The 21,306-nt window shown below is 39.0% G+C and overlaps 2 protein-coding genes across 2 annotated transcripts; one reads left to right on the top strand and one right to left on the bottom strand.

The window, feature by feature from the left end:
* Nucleotides 1-217: 217 nt before the first annotated feature.
* LOC127495521 (olfactory receptor 6N1-like) lies at nt 218-14,005 on the bottom strand. Its single transcript, XM_051862437.1, has 3 exons — nt 14,002-14,005; nt 4,053-4,859; nt 218-231 (listed from the first exon to the last, which is right to left on the bottom strand). The coding sequence occupies exons 1-3, from the start codon at nt 14,003-14,005 to the stop codon at nt 218-220; spliced, it is 825 nt and encodes a 274-aa protein (XP_051718397.1).
* A 4,894-nt stretch (nt 14,006-18,899) lies between these two features.
* LOC127495635 (olfactory receptor 6N1-like) lies at nt 18,900-20,341 on the top strand. The gene has a single exon (XM_051862581.1). It carries the CDS (start codon nt 18,900-18,902, stop codon nt 19,845-19,847), a length of 948 nt encoding a protein of 315 aa, XP_051718541.1. The 3' UTR covers nt 19,848-20,341.
* The last annotated feature ends 965 nt before the right edge of the window (nt 20,342-21,306 follow it).

The raw sequence follows: 21,306 nt of genomic DNA, 5'->3' as shown, positions 1-21,306 counted from the left end.
CTAAAACCGAAGCTTAGGAGTTTGTGATCTGAAAAAGCAAAATCAGTTCCACTAACAAGAATATTATATAAGCCAGATGTACATATAAGATCCAATATATGACTCCTGGAGTAAGTAGCAAAAGTTACATGTTGAGTTAGACTGAAACAATCCAGAACAGACATCAATTCGTTGCATTGTACAGTGTGTTCATGTATATTAAAGTCACCAAGAAAAATTACAGATGAATAACTAGCACAGACAAGAGTAAGTAACTCACTAATCTCAGAGAAAAAGTCTGAATGAAATTTTGGAGGTCGATAAATTAAGATTACAGCCATTGATGTTTTGACAGGCATTTTCAATGCAAGATATTCAAAAGATACAACGTCATGGAACTCAATCTTAGATAGTTTGATACTCTCATGACAAACTACAGCCAACCCTCCACCTCTACGTTGAGAGAAATAGATGTACCCAGGTGGAGTTAAGAGGTTTAAGTTGTAAAAGTCATTGGGCACCTGCCAGGTTTCCGTCAAAAGTAGCATGTCCAGATTTGTCAATGATAATGTCATTTAGCACTAATGCTTTATCAGTTAAAGAGCGAGTGTTCAGTAGCGCACATCGCATATCTGAAGATACAATATTGCAGTGTCCAAAGACGGGATCGAAGCGTAATGGTCTCAGATTTCCAAAGTTGATTACACGATTTTCCTGCTGTATTTTACTAGAAGCACAGATGTTAGATAACCGGAATACTATTTGAAGACGAGCAGTGATAAGTCCGAAGTTTCTTCCGTGAACGGTGTATGTAGCGGGGTCGGCGTAAAATTCCAAGTTGTTCACACCATTTATAAGTGTCCGGAGCCAAGCGGAGAGATCCTTTTAAAGATCTAAGTTGAGCAGAAGAAAATTGCAGAGCCATCTCGAGAGAAGTCACTTTATTAACGTCAGCCAAAAACAGCACAAAAAGACCAAAGAACAAAACCTGCAAATGATTACGCGTCGACATGACCAAAAACCAATGGGACCCACACAACAACTTATCGGTTTACCTATGTTAGCCAGAACCGTATCGAATCCACAATCCACGGAAGGGAAGGCTACCCAACCATACCGAGGATTTACACCACGAAATGATAAAGAGAGTGGAGACTCACTGTATCAGATGTCGTGAAGGATATGGAAAGGAATGGAGAAGGCTGGCAGCCGATCAGTGTGACAGGATCCCGAAAAATGCCAGGTCAGTCATTCAAATCTTATTGAGTGAAAGTCCAGGAAGTAATCCAGATTTGTCAAATCCCAGCAGAAACTTATCCAAAAACGTATCAGCCAGTAAACAAACAAACAGACAGGTAACCAGCATGAAGCGGCAGCACAAACGCGCCAGCGTTCTCACACCGGAAGTTGCCAAAATCAATCTGTTTTCGGAAAGACTCGGTCCAGCATAAATTTCTTTTAGAAATCTGATAAAACTAAAGACTTTTCGGAGATATGAAGGATTCTATACTAATCTATAAGTACTCATGATTAACATGAGATTGGCCAAAACTGTGTGTTATGTACCCCTTCTTTTAAAACCCCAAGTAGACAGCCAAAGGCGACAGTGGAAAGGAACCCAAACTCCATCAGGTGACAGAAATGGGCAACCTTGGAAGAAACCAGGCTCAGTTGGGGGGCCAGTTCCCCTCTGTAAAACACTGTTAAACACAACAGAACTATGGTTAAAAGGAGTTCATGTGAAAAAGTAACTCTCAATAACTCTGTGCTTAATATTAAACTAAACAAGCAGTTCATTCTCACTGTTTGTGAGTGTTATAAAGTAATCATAACGTGACTTGAATTGCAAGGTCTACACACACACACACACACACACACTAAATTGTGTCAGTATGTGTCATAATGAAACATTTAAAGGGCAAAATGTCATTAGATTTTTAAACAGCAAAGTTATAACTAAAACATACACCCTACACTATATTTTTTACTTTTATTAGTTATTAACAAATTTCTTTTGAGACAGCACTGTATTTTTAATATTGTGTGAGCTCACCTTATATAATCTAAATTTGAAAACACACAAAGTATTGTTTTTCTTAGCTCAAGTACACAGTAGTATTACTTTCAGCAATTGTTGTAGACTAGTATTCCTTATACAAGTGGTCCACCATGTGGACAAGATGATGCTATTGCATTTACCAAAACAAGGTAAATGAATTTCAGGTCTGCATATGGGAGTTTTTATATCTAAATAAGTACAGTATCTCACCTTCTGTCAGAGCAAATGTATTTGCTATGCTTAAAAACAAAACAAAACAAAAGACAAACATTAAATGAATCTCAAATATGCCAGCGTTTAAGCTTTAAACAAGTAATATTAGAGAAATATTTTGAACTGTTTACTTTATTAGGTGCTGTCAATAAGAACTAAAAGCTGAGGTAGGCTGCTAAATTTTAAAGCTTTATCTACAGTAAAGAGCCTTAAAGAACACATTTCTTAGATCCTAATAAGAACACATTTGCTAAAGAAAGAAATAAAGCTTGGGTCTAATTTAAATATCTCTTTGTTCAACATGAACAACCCAACCCAAAGATAACACTAGATGGTGACAAATCACCACTAAATGAAGACATTTGTTTGGAAAGATTATTGAAATATGAGGGATTTTTTACATGACAGCGCACCAAATTAGAAATAGTTGTGCATCATAGTATTCATTGTTCCATTTTACTCTATAATTACTCTACTCAGTATAAATTACATTGTCATTTGTGTATTACTATTCATTTTAATTTTTTTTTTTTTGTTTGTTTTTAATAATCGCCAGGATACATTTTTTCAATACTTTGGTCACTTTTTCAAAACTCTTCACACAGTTCTCCTAACCAACTTTCATTTTGGCACAGCAGTTCATTTCACATTCAAAATGCACTAAAACTACCAAAACACTTCATAAATGTCTCAAATCAACTCATTCTTCCAGAACACTAGCAAAGATTTTCACCCACTTTGTCAATCATAAAACAATGACCTAAAAAAAAAAAAAAAAAAAAAAAAAAAAAAAAAAGTTCTCTTTTGTACATTTACTTAACAAAACAAAACAATAGCACTCTCTATTGTTTAAAATTCACTAGTTTGTTACATGAACCATGTAATATGAAAGATGTAGTCACTGAATACATTTTGTGCCAAAGCAATGATAAATGATCCACAGTTTAGCCCACATAGATTTCTGTTGTGCTCACTGTGTGAAGAGTTTTGAAAAAGTGACCCAAGTATTGAGAAATAGGTCCTAGCGATTGTAAAAAAACTGTAATGACATAAAAAAAAAAATATTTTTGACTTATAATATAGTACGTTTCAGCACAAAATAAACAGGTAAAGCTATAAATTAACCAGCTTTTAGGCAACATCCTATATATTTGATATACAAGTGCAGGTGAGAACATATTTAGATGCTAAACCTAACTTTTTTTGTGGATAAAATTAAATGAGCTTGCAGTGGGTCCAAATATCTAAGACCACATTGAAATACCACATTAGGTTTTCCCCTCAACCTTTAAACCTGAAAAAAAGTGTTATCCAGCATGCGAACTGCACTGTACAAAGATCAGATGTTCTTGTTTCAACTGAAGCACTGAAGCACTTGGAACATTCTCAAATGGTGCAGCATCCATGCCAGCTTGAGCCCTCCTGTCAGGGACACATACTAAACACTAAGAAATTGTGAAAATCAATTTTTCCTTAGATTGTTATGATGACAATATAATCTACAATGAAAAACACTGTAATATATTTAAAAAGAATAAACATTAGAAGTATTTCCACTAGTGGGACCAAAACTTTGGATCCTACTGTATAAAATCTAAAAGTAGACAAAACAATTTGCTTTTAATCATATCTTTGGCTGTCTATAGCTTTATATAGAATTTTACACACACAGACACATAATGTATTTAGTACAAAGATCATGACAAAGATCATGAAATTGCAAATATTTTAGGTACTTTTAGTTTTGAAGTATAATAGCAGTTTGTTGATGCACACAATTTCTGGGTTATTTTAACAGTACATTTTCTGATCTCTTTGGTTCGAACACCATATATTACTGGGTGCAAAAGTGGTGGCAAAAGTGTTACTTGGAATGATATAAAGACATTCATCTCACTAGACATAAGCACAGTCAATCTGTTATATATAACAGAAAAAACTGTGGCAACAGAATAATTTATGAAGATTATCAAATGAGGAAGGCATGTTCCCAGTGCCTTGCTTTGACCATTTTTTGACACTTTTAAACTAACAGAAATTATTTTAACATAAGACAACAATATCAGAAATGTAGGGAGCACAGATAAACACACAATTATAAGTAAACCATATACATTGCTTAAAAAGCCAAGACTACCCACACCACATGATATGTTAATGATTGAAAGGTTATCACAAAATAGCTTATTAAGAGTACGGCTGCATAAGGGAATTCTTGATGTCAAATATATTTGACCAGCTATTGAGAAAATAGGAACTAAGTTGCTTAACATTAGCCACATTTTAATTTTACTGGGATTCATGATAATATGGTACTGTAATGGCTTACAAATCGATACATACCTATCATAGGCCATTACTGTCAAAGTAGAGTAAGTGCAAGCAGCATAAATACTAAGCAAATAGACTTGGAGAAGACACCCCTCATACGAACTAGTGTGCCAATCAGTTAGGAGATTTGAAAGAACTTTTGGCCAAACAGCGCTGCTTCCGAGCAGTCCACTGCATATCAGGTTAAACAAAAATATATACATTGGCTTATGGAGACTTGATTCTAAGTAGATAACAAGCATTATAAATATGTTTGCTAAGGTTGCAACGGAGTAAACTAAGAAAATAAAAATACTCAATACATATTTACGTGGACCCAGTGACTCATATGATGAAAATACCAGATCCAAACCAGTAGACTTGTTCATCCTTCAGACTGGAAAAGCAAATAATGAAACATGAAAACACAGTGTCATTGAATTCATTATTATATGGTAGTATTATTATTAAAAAGTTAAATGGTTGTTACATAAACTTTAAATATATCTTGTATATTTTAATCAATATCTATATTGCATGCCTTGTAACATGTAAGACCTGCAAATACAATCCCAACAAAAATTCCTGTTATACCTTATTGTAAATACAGACCAGGCTCTGTGTGCACTGCTAAGCATTGTGTCTGGGCTCAGTACATGGGCTGTTGTTTTATAAAGCCCTTTTGCTGCTTGGCTGGAGATGAGGTCAACAGATTTTGCAGAGATTTCTTTAGGGAGCAAATTCCCATCCCTGTATCTTGACTACACTGAACAAAATTATAAACAACACTTTTGTTTTTGACCCCCTTTTTTCATGAGCTGAACTCAAAGATCTAAGACTTTTTTTATGTACACAAAAGGCCTATTTCTCTCAAATATTGTTCACAAATCTGACTAAATCTGTGTTAGTGAGCATCTTTGCCGAGATAATCCATCCACCTCACAGGTGTGGCATATCAAGATGCTGATTGGACAGCATGATTATTGCACAGGTGTGTCTTAGGCTGGCCACAATAAAAGGCCACTCAAAAATGTGCAGTTTTACTGTATTGGGGGGTCCGAAAACCAGTCAGTATCTGGTGTGACCACCATTTGCCTCATGCAGTGCAACACATCTCCTTCGCATAGAGTTGATCAGGTTGTTGATTGTGGCCTGTGGAATGTTGGTCCACTCCTCTTCAATGGCTGTGTGAAGTTGCTGGATATTGGCAGAAACTGGAACACGCTGTCGTATATGCCGATCCAGAGCATCCCAAACATGCTCAATGGGTGACATGTCCGGTGAGTATGCTGGCCATGCAAAAACTGGGATGTTTTCAGCTTCCAGGAATTGTGTACAGATCCTTGCAACATGGGGCCGTGCATTATCATGCTGCAACATGAGGTGATGGTCGTGGATGAATGGCACAACAATGGGCCTCAGGATCTCATCACGGTATCTCTGTGCGTTCAAAACGCCATCAATAAAATGTACCTGTGTTCGTTGTCCATAACATACGCCTGCCCATACCATAACCACACCGCCATCATGGGCCACTCGATCCACAACGTTGACATCAGCAAACCGCTCACCCACACGACGCCATACACGCTGTCTGCCCTGTACAGTGAAATCCGGGATTCATCCGTGAAGAGAACACCTCTCCAAAGTGCCAGATGCCATCGAATGTGAGCATTTGCCCACTCAAGTCGGTTATGACGACGAACTGCAGTCAGGTCGAGACCCCGATGAGGACGACGAGCATGCAGATGAGCTTGCCTGAGACGGTTTCTTACAGTTTGTGCAGAAATTATTTGGTTATGCAAACCGATTGGTGCAGCAGCTGTCCGGGTGGCTGGTCTCAGACGATCTTGGGAGGTGAAGATGCTGGATGTGGAGGTCCTGGGCTGGTGTGGTTACACGTGGTTTGTGGTTGTAAGGCCGGTTGGATGTACTGCCAAATTCTCTGAAACGCCTTTGGAGACGGCTTATGGTAGAGAAATGAACATTCAATTCACGGGCAACAGCTCTGGTGGACATTCCTGCAGTCAGCATGCCAATTGCACGCTCCCTCAAAACTTGCGACATCTGTGGCATTGTGCTGTGTGATAAAACTGCACATTTTAGAGTGGCCTTTTATTGTGGCCAGCCTAAGGCACACCTGTGCAATAATCATGCTGTCTAATCAGCATCTTGATATGCCACACCTGTGAGGTTATCTTGGCAAAGGAGAAGTGCTCACTAACACAGATTTAGACAGATTTGTGAACAATATTTGAGAGAAATAGGCCTTTTGTACACATAGAAAAAGTCTTAGATCTTTGAGTTCAGCTCATGAAAAATGCAAAAACAAAAGTGTTGCAGTTATAATTTTCAGTTCAGAGTTCAGTGTATTTTATTCTGTGGAGAATGAAGAAATAACCTTAAAAATATCTTCTCTTTAAAGAGCATACTTGCTAGAGGTCACTCAATAAACATTGGCCATAAAGGGTATGTTTCTAGAGATGAAATTATGTATGATATTAAAAAAAAAGTGACATCTGAAAAGAGAGGGGGGAAAAGGAAATGGAGGAAAAGGGACAGTTGTGTAGTAGTTTCTCACTCAGGCCACCACAAAGTAGTAGTATCACAAGTGGCACCAAATTAATATTGTGATTTTTGGTCACACATCACTTAAATCCCTTTTTGAGCTAGCAGTGTCTTACTCATGGCAGGTTCAACAGCAGATTTTTCTCATGTAAGGTGGGCCCTACATCTGTGGTGGTGTAGATTGCCAGGGCAAACCAAACCAGGCCCACCCTGTGGAGACAGGCATGACTGCAGTTCATTTAAGGATAATTGTAAGGACCAAGGTTAAAGGGTTAGTTCACCCAAAAATGAAAATTCTGTCATTAATTACTCACCCTCGTGCCGTTTTATACCCGTAAGACCTTTGTTGATCTTCGGAACACAAATTAAGGTTTTTTTTTTTGTTTAAATCCGATGGCTATTATAATATTAATATTGAACCACTGTACTCACATGAACTGATTTAAATATGTTTTTAGTACCTTTATGGATCTTGAAAGAGGAAATGTCATTGCTCCCTATGTAGTCCTCACGAAGCCATCGGATTTAAACAAAAATATCTCAATTACGGTCTTACGGGTCTTGAACGGCATGAGCGTGAGTAATAAATGACAGAATTTTCATTTTTGGGTGAACTAACCCTTTAAAACAAAGCTGTGAGGGCTGAATGTAGGAACAGAGCAACTTACATTTTTTCCTCAATCGATTACTCTCAGAACAATTAACACAGCAAACTAAACACACTCTTATGTTGGCAAAACAGTTCAGTATTTACTGCATAATGAAGCTCTGCAGTTTTTTCTATTGATGCATTTATCAAAAATAAATACTAACAACAAAACTACAAGTGTGTTCTCTGTTGATTTGATAAATTCAGCTGTAGATACACAAATACATGACTGAAAATACGTGTTCTTCAAAGTTCTTTAATGACAAGTTTAATTGTATAACGATGAGTTTTAGCAAAATAAATAAATACATAAATGAGTAAATAAATACATGTACTGTAATCGTTGAATCAATGAACTTTATAGATCTTGCCTCTCAATTACATCTGGCCAAAGAATTTGGCAAATCAATATCTCAGCATATATTTTCACGAGTCATGCATCGTGGGAAAAATAGCAGTGAATTTTGGATCCATCCTTGTGCCTCAACTTCTCCACAAGCCTCTTCCATCACTTGAAGAAGACTTACTTGGTTGTAAGGGTTGTGATCATATGCTTTCCATCTCCAAGAGAAGAATATGCTGGAAGAAACACCATCGTGAAATGTGATGTTCAAACCACTCTTGTACCGGTGCTGAATGGTGAAAGTGGACATTGTCCCATAACTACACAGTTTTGTTCAGTTTGCTCCTGATCACCCTGTGGAAAGTTGATTTCATTCTTATACCTTGCTCTTCTCTTTCCCTCCGATTACCCTTCCTCTATCCTCTCCAAAACCTCTCACTCTTAAATCTCTTCCTTTTCCAATATTTCTTTTTTGTTGTTGTTTTTCCTTTTCCTCTTTTATAGTTTTTGTAATTGAGATAGCTGTGTAAACAATTAGGAAATTTGCATTTTCTGTGTTTTGTGTATTACTAACTTATTTGGGGCTAATTGAGAACATTCCAAGTACAACTTAGATTTTAACAAATGATTGCGATTTTTTTAAAACCAGTAAAAAGAGCTGCAATTGTTTTCACCTCATATATTATAGTTTTGGTTGGCTGTATGAACTACTGTGAAAACATTTAGGAATTCTGTGCACAGTGAATGATGCATGTGATTTAAAATTTGCATGAAAGGAAGTTTCCAACCTGAAACCAAATTTACAACCTGTTTAGGACAATTACAAAGTGTTCATATTACTGTGTTTTGAGAACAGTGACCTAAGTTTAAAGAAATGTGTTAAATCAATTGAGAAAAACTGTAAATACACTCACAGGAAATGAGGCACAGGTGAGAACAATAGCACATGATAAAATGGCGGGAAACTGAAATGAAACATAATGAGGGCCTCTAGTCGCCAAAGCTAGTCCATAAACCTAACAATAATATTATTGAGCTTTTCATAGTTCGTGAATAGATGCATTGAGAGCACCAACTAGGTCGAGACTGTAAACAAATATGCCAAAACCGGCCGCTTTCAAGAAGAGCTAATGCAACAAACAAACAGGACAATCTCAATTACTGAAAATGTCAGAAACTGACAGTAATGGTGTTCTGTTAAAACCAGAGTTAGACAACAATGCCTACAGAGCCAGAGAATATATGCTGCATGGAGATAGAACAGGTATAGTTTAGTTTAATTATGGCTATAACTTATGTTGTCATCTTGCTTTTATCCACTATTAGTACAAACCTGTTGTAGCGACCCCGTCCGAATAATGGCCAAAACTGAATAAAATAAAACTGAATAAAACAGTACAAGAAGTGCGCATTAAAGTCTTATTCATAAACTCTCTCTCTCCCTTGCATTATCATAAACATACAGAGCGGTCGAATTACACAAAAACACTCATTACAACTAACAGTGAACAAATATATATAGACCTTATTCTTTTTATCGATAGGGGTGCTTAATAAACTGGTAAACTTTATATCCATAAAACAACTCCGATGAACTGTAATAAAGTGTGTGCTCTCCCTTTCAATGCTGCCATAATCAGCATTGCTCTGGAGACTATAAGCTGGATCATGAACAGTTTGTACTGATCCATCCTTGAGTAACATCTTTTTAGCAAAATCTGTGTTTTGTGTTGTCCATTTGCATTGCCACTAGTTCACAAAGCAGTCTGGAGTGAGACATAAACGAATTTAGGTATATTTTTGGGGCATATTACCTTCAAAAATAAAACTAATCCACTGCCTCCTCCGTGGCTCAGATGTTGGGAGAAAATGAAGACCTTACTCTTACAACCAACAACAGAACAGTGGGATTGCTTATGAGACATTGCTGCCATGGCCTGCTGACTATCAGTGTAGGGTGGTTGTGTTCACACACTGCCAACACACATTTATATCCAAACACCATGTAAAAGTGGATTTTGCATAATAGGTGCCCTTTAAAGAAACTACACCCTTTTGAATTACCATGGTTTTACGTTTCAGTGCAATCTACATTTATTTGTATAGCACTTTTCACAATACATATCGTTTCAAAGCAGCTTCACAGAAAAATGCATGTAGACATAATAAAAAAATCATTTGGTCTTTAGCAGGTCTTAAAATTAAATAAATACAACCTCAGATGAACAACAACACATGACATATTACACCATGTCATTATTTATTTAACAAAAATAAAGTCAAAATGGAGAAGCCATGTGTGATCCTATGATTTAATTGCTTGTAGAACCACCTTTAGCAGCAATAACTTGAAGTAATCATTTTCTATATGACTTTATCAGTCTCTCACATCGTTGTGGATGAAATTTGGCCCATTATTCTTTACAATGTTGCTTCAGTTCATTGAGGTTAGTGGGCACCTGATTATGCACAGCACAATATGTACATTTTCACCGCTAGAGATCGCCTATTCAAAACAAAGGTGTATCTTGATGACACCAAGATTAAGCGCGGAATCTTGGGAGTTGTTGTCTTCACCGCACAGCTGGTGGAAAAGAATCGCGATGGGACTCAGGCAGAAATTTTAAACATGAATTATAGCCATTCAACATTACAGTGTAATTGAAAGCTATATAATTTTTTACATTTATTAGGCTTCATAAATATAAAAATTTAAGTGAATTTAAGTGAATTATATTTAAGTGAACTTAGAACAATCCTCACATAAACCCATAATAAATGTCATATTTACCTGTGCCTTTCCTACCTGTCTAACAGATAGGAAAAATATCACACACATCCCACTTTCGTTTTAAGCCTTTATTTAACTCATTCACGGCTGCTGTTATGAGGATACTCGACAAAATGGATATTTTTGGTATTATTGTGCGTGGTATTGTTCGTTCAAGCATGACAGAGAACTCGATTCTGGCACGCCGTCCATGAGCACGACGGCGCGTGTCTTTCTGTGCATCGTGTGTGTGTGTGTGTGTGACAGGACATTCACAGTGCGTTCTCTTTCTCTTTTGGTGCCGTTTAAATGGTTTAAAAGCATAAGAGCATGATCATGTTTTGTAATGCTAGCCAAAGGATTACAGAAAAAAAACGGATGCTGCGTTAATTTGCGTTAATATTTTTAATGCGTTAAACTGGAAAAAAAATAATTGCGTGCGTTAACGTTGACAGCACTAGTTATAACATTACTCTGAGCATTCGCTCGGTGGCTGCTATGAGACTTGTTGCACACTGCAGTAAGCTAGATTGATATTAGAATATCATATTAACATGCTGGATGGCTTGTGTTGATAATTTCAAAACATATTGTATGACGGAGAAAATGCTGTATTACTGTTACTAAAAATAAAGCTGCATCTGATTATGCTATTAGCTACTTGACAAAATAATGTTTTTCTCTAAGGCATGGTGAAAACATGCAGTCACGGGAAATCAAGAAAACGTCTCAGGTTATGCATGTAACCATGGTTCCCTGAGAACAGGGAACGAGACACTGCGTCTTAACGCATTTGGGGAACGCCTTAGCGGGAACCGGTGTCTGAAACGCTATCAAATCACGGCAATCGTATTGGCTGGTGACAGCCTATGACGTCACTACTAGTGTGACCCGAACACACGTAAGGGGCGCCTAGAGAACAAGTCATCCACTTATCGTCTGAAGGGACTGTTCAGCAGGCGGCCCGAGGCATGGCAGGGAGACGCAGTGTCTCATTCCCTGTTCTCAGGGAACCATGGTTACATGCGTAATCTGAAACGTTCCCTTTCGAAAGGGAACTCGCACTGCGTCTTAACGCATTTGGGGAACGAATACCCACGCCGCCATGCTGAGGGGAGTGCATGCCAAAGAATGGCTGTGACAAATATCAGAAACCATTTCAACTGAAATGCCAAAAAAAAAAAAAAAAAAAAAAAAACACTCCTCCTAAGGGTCGCAAAGGCTGTCAGTGACAGCATTCCCTACGGCCACCACCCAAGCTATAAGCCTCAAAGAGGCCTCCAGAAACATCTAGAGGCCAACAACTTCAAACAGAAGAGGTCCCTTTAAGGGAATGTGGCCAGGGAGCTGAAAGGAGCCCCGGCCAGCCACTTCTCAGGACAGCATAGTCTACCCTAGCATCCAGAGGAGGGGTCCAGAAAGAGGGACTGCAAACTGGCAGTAACTGGAAGTAACCAACTCAGACCAGATGTAGAGACGGGCATCCTGGGGAGCAGAACTCGGCATAGCGCTTAGATCCTTTGCAATCGAGAGGAGTTACTCTGCTCAACCTAGGATCTACAGAGTGCTTCTTAATAAGCACTCTGCAGGCTGAATACTCTAAAAAGGGTCCCTAAAGAGAGACGTACCTCCAGCTCCAACAGGAGCTGATCGATCAAGGGGGTTCTTACTAAAAAGAACCCTTTAAACCTCAATGACCAACTCAGGGGCGAGGTCCTCAGCCTTCAATACTGACCTCCTAGGGAGGTCTCACGAGAGACCTTCAACCTTCCGATCAGACCTCAGGAGCGCAGTACTCTAAAGAACGACCCTCAATGCAAGGGGAGTACCCACTGGACTCAACCGAGACGAGTATTGACCAAGCTCAATGCAAGTACCAGGGAGGCTCCTAAAGAGCCAACACTCTGATATAACTCTAGGGAGTCAGAATACTATCTTACCTGGAAGTGCTAAGGACCTACTCGACCCAGAGGATCTCCTTCAAGGTGGCCTGCTCGAGGGCCAACTACTTGGTAAAGATCTAGAACTCCAGGGCTATTATCAGGGAGGCTCCAATGGAGCCTGAGCTACCTGATAACCATCTGCTCAATTCCAGGGAATTAGGACACTCAGGAACCTAGCTCATCCCAGAGGATCACTTTCAAGGTGACCGAAGGAGGGCCAACTACTTGGTAGCAAATCTAACTCCAGCAGAGATAACCACTAAAGGTGTGCAGGTTTGGAATACTCGTGCGCATTGCCATAATGAGCCGTGTACTCAGCATAATTGCTTTCTACCCTTAAAACAAGGGGAGTACAAAACTATGCGACTGGGCTAATGAGGAACTTTTGGTGGAGAGATGCTGCAAGCTCAAACTAGCTACTACCAAAGCTTTGGAGAACGGAGACTTCAGCATAGTGCTTTCCACTCTCTAAACGAGAGGAAGTCTAACAATGCTCAAGGACAACCACAGGGGAGGCTTTCAACGAAAGCCTACACCACCTGGCTATTTGTCTGTGCCTAACACCACCAGGGAACTGAAGCTCAGCATATCACTTATACTCTAATATCAAGAGGAGTTTCAGCTCAACCTAGATACATTGAGGAGGCCGTAAGGCCTGTCACTTGCATTAATAGCCTAATGCAGAAAGCGGGCCCCGGCCGGGGACGACTCTCACAAAGAGAGGAGGCATACTAGGATCACTAGCTGCTAGTCTTAAGCTGGAGAGGCTCTCCTAGGAGTAGCCTACTCTGGGCTACTGCATGCTAGGAGGCGGAAAGCTACTCTTCCTGAGTACAAGCCTAGGCCGGATATCAGGGCGGCCCAAAAGAAGGGCCGGCACACACGCACTCATGACCTTCCTGGAGCTCAATGAAGCGGAGACTTCAGCCTAACAACTCTAAAGAAAGGAGACCGGCTCACACAACACTCAGGGGAACTGACCACCTGGATCTCAATGGAGTGGTGGCTTCAACAAAACGACTTTCCAAGTGAGAGGAAACCAGCACACTCACCACAGGGAATGTCAAGGTGGCCTTAACAGGCCATCACTTGAGGACATTAACTACCTGGAGCTCAGTGGAGCATAGGCTTCAATAAAAACTCTCAAATGAGAAGCAGCCAACATACTCATCATAGGATGATTGTCAAGGGGGCCTTGCAGTAGGCCAAGCTCAAAGACCTCAACTACTTAGAGCTCAAATGGAGCGGCAGCCTTGAATAGAGACTCTCAAACAAGAGGAAGATAGCTCACTCATCACAGGGTGATGTCAAGGGTGGCCCAGAGAGCCACCCTTGACCTGGAGCTCGGGGGAGCAGAGGCTTCAGCATATCGCCTTCTACTCTCTAAGTGAGAGGAAACTGCTTGACACGACCTAGGGAAGGTATCAAGGGGGCCTAACAAAGGCCAAACACCTCAAATCGTGATATTACCTGGAGCTCAGCAGAGCGGTGACTTCAACAAACGACTCTCTTTAATGAGAGCAAGCCAGCCCACTCAACTCAGGAGGATTATCAGGGCGGCCCCTGAGGGCCGAGCACCTGACATATCAACTACCTGAAGCTCGGATGAGCAGCAGCCTAAAACACCAACTCTCAGATCGAAAGGAGGCCATGCCATTCACTACAGGTGATATTTCCTTCTTAATGCTACCCGCTATTAAGACCTCATAAAGAAAAGAGGCACATAGTAAGGGTGCACACAAACCTACACATCGCTCATCCAAACGTAAATAGAGCATTGCTTATACTGATATAGAGGACGCATCCTAAATCAACTAAACACTCTCATAACAAAAAACCCATCCTGCTTCCCTCGAGAAGAGACAGACAAACAAGAGTGGAGCTTTCCTCAGCGGTAAACGCTCACAACACGTGCCAACAGAACTCTCAAGCACTGGGCATGCATGCTCTAATAAAAAAGACGCACGAGTCAAGTGTGTTACCAGGTAACTAAACATGGATGTACACACTGACTGAAACGTCTGTAAACAGCCGTTCTTACGTTTGAATAGCGCTTCAAACAAAACAGTCCCTGAAAGACGAAAGAGTGGATGACTTGTTCTCTAGGCGCCCCTTATGTGCGTTCGGGTTGCACTAGTAGTGACGTCATAGGCTGTCGCCAGCCAATACGATTGCCGTGATTTGATAGTGTTTCAGACACCGGTTCCTGCTAAGGCCTTCCCCAAATGAGTTAAGACGCAGTGCGAGTTCCCTTTCGAAAGGGAACAAGATTCAAACCTTAAGACTAAACGTGTTGAGCTATATAACAATAATTAGTTTTCTGTCTATAAATGTAACCAAAATGTAACCAAATGTTCCCTTGTCTAATAAAACATGCAAAATATTAAAGCGTCTTTGGTGTTTCTATGGTTTTTACAAACTAAAACTGGAAATCGATGGTAACGCAGATATGACGTCACTGATAGGCGATGCATTGACACGGTTCGTGCCCTGGTTAAAATTTCTTATTTCTCTGGATTTAAACATTCTTGAAAACATCTGGGATAATGGAAGTACACAAGTCAACAACATATGACACTGTTCTAGTGGTTTTTGGATATTTTAATCCAAAAATCTTACATATTGTGCCTTTAAGGTTTGACTGGGCCAGTGCAACACCTTTACTCTTTTCTTTTTCAGCCATTCTACTGTAGATTTGCTGGTGTTCTTGTGATCATTGTCATGTTGCATGACTCAATTTCAGCCAAGCTTTAGCTGTTGGACAGATGGCCTCACATTTGACTCTAGAATACTTTGGTATGCAGTGGAGTTCAAGACTCAATGACTGCAAGGTGTCTAACAACAATGACTGCAAAACAAGCCCAAATCATCACCACCATGCTTGACAATTGAAATTAGGTGTTTGTGTTGTTATGATGTGTTTGGTTTTCTCCAAAAGTAGCGCTGTGCATTATGGCCAAACTTCTTCACTTTGGTCTCATCTGTCCAAAGGATATTATTCCAGAAGTCTTGTGGTTTGTTCATGTGGCCGTGAAAATGTGTTGACCATTTAAAGAGCCACTCAGACACAGCCAGACATCTAAAAAAGGGATTCTTTATTTCTGACCACATATGAAAAAGACGTGGTGTTAATGTCTAAGGTTTACGTTTGAGGGAAGGTGTATAAACAAAATTTATACAGCGGAAAACAACAGGAAAAGAACAGAAGAAAACATGTTTAAACAAAGGGTTCACTACATATAGTGTGAATCACAATGTTCCACAAATGTACAAAGAAACAAACTAAAATCAAGGATAATAGTCCCTCTCTGTGTACTTAATTCAGGTCAATTTGCACAAATTCCCTTTACAACTATGAAAGGAGTTGTAACATTCTCAAAAGTAAAAGTACACAAAACTAAAAGTACACACTATTTGTGTAATACCCTCAAATAAACAATGGTATTGGCTTGATGTTTTTCTATGACGCGCTGAACCGCACTAGAATGCGCACGCAGCTGTCAATTCACGTGCACCCACGTCTCTTCGTTCTCCCCTCTGATATAATTTATCAAAAGAGAAATAATTACGATTCACTTTTTTTCCTCGATATGACAACATAAACTACAATAGAACACTCAAACAACATGTAATGATTACACTGAACGAACACTCACGCTCAATCTGTCACTCGGGAGAATAACATAATCCGTGCGATCAATACCTGCCACAGCTGCACATTAAACAGACTCAAACACCTAAATTTGGGTTTTCTCCTTTCTTCCAGAAAAATTGTGTTATTTTCCACTGCATTTTTAAGCTCTTGTGTGCTCCGAGATGTCTCTATTTTCAGTCCTGAACGCATATTATTTCTTTCGTTGTGCAATTGCGGTACCTATGCGCAAGGGTGCCCCCTAATGACGGGTAGGAATGACTACAGGCTATTTTTGCCCTAGTTACATTCAGATGCAACTTTGCAAACCTAAGCCATGCTGCCATGTTCTTTTTAGAGAGAAGACCAACCCTTCCAAACCAGCCATACTTGTTAAGTGTTTTTCTAACTGTTCTGTCATGAACTTTAACATTTAACATGCTAACTGAGGCCTGTAGTTCTTGGGGTTTTTTGCAGTTTCTCTGAGCATTGCATGATCTGACCTTGGGGTGAATTTGCTGGGATGTCCACTCCTGGGAAGATTGGCAACTGTCTGGAATGTTTTCCACTTGTGAATTATATTCCTCACTGTGGGACTTCAAATAGTTTAGAAATGGCCTTGTAACCCATCCCAGATTGATGGGCAGCAACAATTGCTTCTCCAGCAAACTGTTTGGTCATTCTTGCTGATGATCAAATAATTAGGACATTTGATTAGCAGCACCTGGATGCTACTTACCCTCTTAATTCCAATGGAAGCACTTAAGGCCACTTAAGGCTGTACTTAAGGCCAATTCACACCGCACCGACAAACGCCAACAAACACCAACAAACAAGTTGGCCATTGGATTTAGAATTCTATGAGAAAAAACTGTCACACTGCCCCAACAAACACCAACAAATGAGTCACAGAGAGTCAAGTCTGACTGGGAAAATTCCACAACTACATATGTGTAACCATGTTAACAATATTGTCAGGCAAGTTTATTATATTAATAATAGTATCATATATATTTTCATTGTATTAAAGTATTGAGGCAATACAAAAATACTAACCTGAAATCCGAAGTGCTGTAGCCATCGATCTGATCGCAACGTTGCGGTTGGTATACACCGTTTTTAAACTTTTTTTTAGCGCGACCCTTTTTATTTACGTGACCCATAGGCCTATACAACCATGTAGCTAAACAAGCCAAAACGAATTAATTTGAAACGAAACTGAAGGTAAACCTGCGTTGCTCTCATGGTGGTTATACCTCTCTCTTTCGGTGAAGTGGAGCAGTGCTATTGCTGAATGGCATGGATTGCACTATACGGACTATTGTACCTTTTATATGTTTTTTTTTTAACTGTATTTTATTTTTTATAATGAACAAGCTGCGATGTCACGTTTAAAGTGCTTTGTTGTGTGTGCGTGAGGCGCGGGTGCGATCAAAAAGCTGTTTTTGCAGGGGACTTGCCTCATCGTCAGAGTTTGTTGCCATTTGTTCACACTGCTCAGACATTCCACAACCCAACAAACGCCGATTAAACATGTTCAGTCGGGTGAAAACAGATTCCGACCAACGCCAACAGACTCCAACAGACGCCAACAGGGGTAATCGCACCTATCCAACAAACTCCAACAGACGAGTTTGTTGGCGCGGTGTGAATTGGCCTTTAGTTTGTCACACATGGCTTCTCCATTTGGCCTAGTTTTTTTAAATAAACCATGACACGGTGTAATATGTCATGTGTTGTTGTTCATCTGAGGTTGTATTTACCTAAATATTAGACCTGCCAAGTACCAGGTGATTTTTTTAAGTATTGTCCTGGTATGTAAAACCATAGAATTCAAAAGGGTGCGCTTTCTTTTTCATATGACTGTATAAATAATATTGGTGGCTTCTTATGATTAATGCTTTGCATGTGTCCTGCAGAGTTTCGCTCCAACCCTAATTAAACACACCTGAACCAACCAATCAATGCTTCAGGATTACTAGAAACTTCCAGGCAGGTGTGTTGAGGCAAGCTGGACCTAAACTCTTCAGGACAGTGGCCCTCCAGGACTGAGTTTTGACACCCCTGATATAGACTGACATATCTTTAAAAAAAGCTTCTCAAGAGAGTATTGCAAGTGTTAACAAACAAGGCAGTTAGCATGAGACCAGTCTCCATATATATCGCACCAGATCAACCTTTCACACAACACTCTGTCAAACATACGAAAAGAGATTGTGGTAAGATTTTAATTATTTAATTAGTTAGTTATGTCTTTGAAGAACCAGCATATGCTACCTTAAGAGTACTAAATATATTTCCGTTGGATAACGGGACTGAATAGCTCCCTATCTGATAATTTAAAATTATCCAACTTTCAATTTTTTTTAAACCTATTTTATTATAATAAGTGCATAATGAAATCACTATCAAAAGACTTTGCATATCATTCCAGATGCAGCCACCTCTAGAGAATGAATCCATTGTCTTAGTATTTACACTCTCTGGACTAAATGAAACGATGGGGAAAAGATTTGTGTTTTTTTCTTTGACTGCATTGTATTATCCATTAATTGTGTTGTGCAATGTAGCCATAATTTACACTGTAATCTCGCATAAGAGGCTTCATGAGCCAATGTATGTCTTTATATGTAATTTGTGTATGAATGGACTTTTTGGCACTGCTGGATTCTACCCTAAATTCATGTATGATTTATTATCCCAGTATCATGTGATTTCTTATGCTGGATGTCTGATTCAGATATTTGTCATTTATTCATCTGTTCTGTGTGACTTTTCAACATTAGCAGTGATGGCATATGACAGATATGTGGCAATATGTAGACCACTAGAGTATCATTCAATAATGACCAATCAGAGGGTTCTTGAATGTATCCTTTTCTGCTGGCTTTCTCCATTTTTTTGCATGTGTGTTGGAATTGTATTAACATCAAGACTAAAATTATGTGGCTCTAGTATTGAAAAGCTATATTGTGAAAATTGGTCAGTTGTTAAACTTTCCTGTTTTTCTACAACAGTAAATAATGTGATTGGGTATGTAATCATTATTATATATTTTGGACATGCAATATTGATATTTTGCTCATACATTCACTTGATTGGAAAATGCAGAAAGTCAAAAGAGGGCAAGCATAAATTCATACAAACATGTGTACCACATCTTCTTGCACTGCTCAATGTGACTGTTGCATTGCTGTTTGACGTGCTGTACACTCGTTATGGTTCAAAGAATTTGCCGCAGGATGTGCGTAATTTCATGTCCCTGGAATTTTTACTCATACCACCTATTTTAAACCCCCTCATTTATGGACTAAATCTGACAAGACTACGGAAGCAGGTCATGAGAGTATTTTTCAAAAAAGAAGTAGAAATATCTGATTGAATAAGTCACAAGCATAGATTTTTATTATCTTAAATATTCTAACCCTAGACTCTTTGTGAGTTTGTTTTATTTTATTCAAAACAATGTACAAATTGTTATAGCTAGTAGGTTTTTCCTTTTCAGCCATATTACAAGAATTTGTCTTTTTTTTTTTTTTTTTTTTTTGAATGAAAACATTAAATTATGTAGACCTACACTTATTTTTTATGTTTCTTTGATACGTATTTAACTATATGAATTTAGCCTAACTTTCATATATGTTAATGAATTTAAAAATGACTGTAATTATGTTCTGAAATTTAGTGGGGCAAAACTCAGGAATGAGATTGGCCTCAATTTTATGTTTTTAGTATTGGTCTGTGTTGTATCACTGGAGATTGAACAGTTAAAGTGATACTCTCATTGCATCCCGAGATTAAAAAAAAACTGCCTGCCTATAATGGTCTGCATTTATCAAACTTACACACATTCAAAATCATGCTTGATGTTTTACAGTTGTGTATGATAGAAGGAGTGTATAATTAAGCAAATAGAAAGCTAGCAGCAGAATATCAGAGTCAATAGCAGCAATAAAGAAACCTGTTTAAAATCGTTTGACATTTTACAAGTTGCGTATGATGCAAGGAATAATAATTAAGCATAATCAAAGCTAGCATGAGAACATGCATTTTGAGTCAATAACAACAGCAGCATCAGCAGCAGCAGGAAGACAACCTTGCTGTGAGGTTACAGTCAAGCTGTTCGAGCATGGGAAAATATAAATAATTGCTCAGGTGGTTGCTGGGGGTTATTTTCATCATTATATCAGCTTGCAATGTTATATCATTTGTTAAAATCACACATAGTTCTTATTAGATAAGTCTGAGTCATATTGGCTGAGGCACATAGCCGGTTCACCATGCTAAAGTCACTAGTTAAATAACTCTGGACTTTGCTAGCCCAAATACACATAAGTCAAGCCACTAGATGTTAAGCCATTTCGCTAGGCAGGTCCAGGCACACATAGGGTGTACTCACACTAGGCACGGTTGCCTTGAACACACAATTGTCCCCCCTCCCCACTCCTCCGCTGGCCCACACTCACATTGCTCTTAACGTTCCGGGCCGGAGCACGCTTACTTCATATATGATGCAACTTTTTGAATGGGAGAAAACAGGAAGAAATGCACTTTCGCTAAGATACTGCCTAATATAGGCTATTTATAATTTATGCTGTGCAGCGATTTACAATAGCTCATATCAGAGGCAGCTAACGTTAATGGAGGAATTTGCAGCTTTACTTGCAAACTACAATTCCTATTTATCAATAAGGTGAGAAGCAGACCCTGTTATAAACCCAAATACACCCGAATTAATTACATGAATTGATAAGCGTACTATCAAAGTAGTAATAAAGATGTTTGCAATCATAATGATGACAGTAGCGCACACAAAAGTAGTAGCTGTTCCGTGCTCTGGC

Source organism: Ctenopharyngodon idella, chromosome 15 (assembly GCF_019924925.1).
Source record: "Ctenopharyngodon idella isolate HZGC_01 chromosome 15, HZGC01, whole genome shotgun sequence".
NCBI lineage: Eukaryota > Metazoa > Chordata > Actinopteri > Cypriniformes > Xenocyprididae > Ctenopharyngodon > Ctenopharyngodon idella.
The sequence above is the reverse complement of the archived record's forward strand: the minus strand, read 5'-3'. Positions and strand labels throughout refer to the sequence as shown.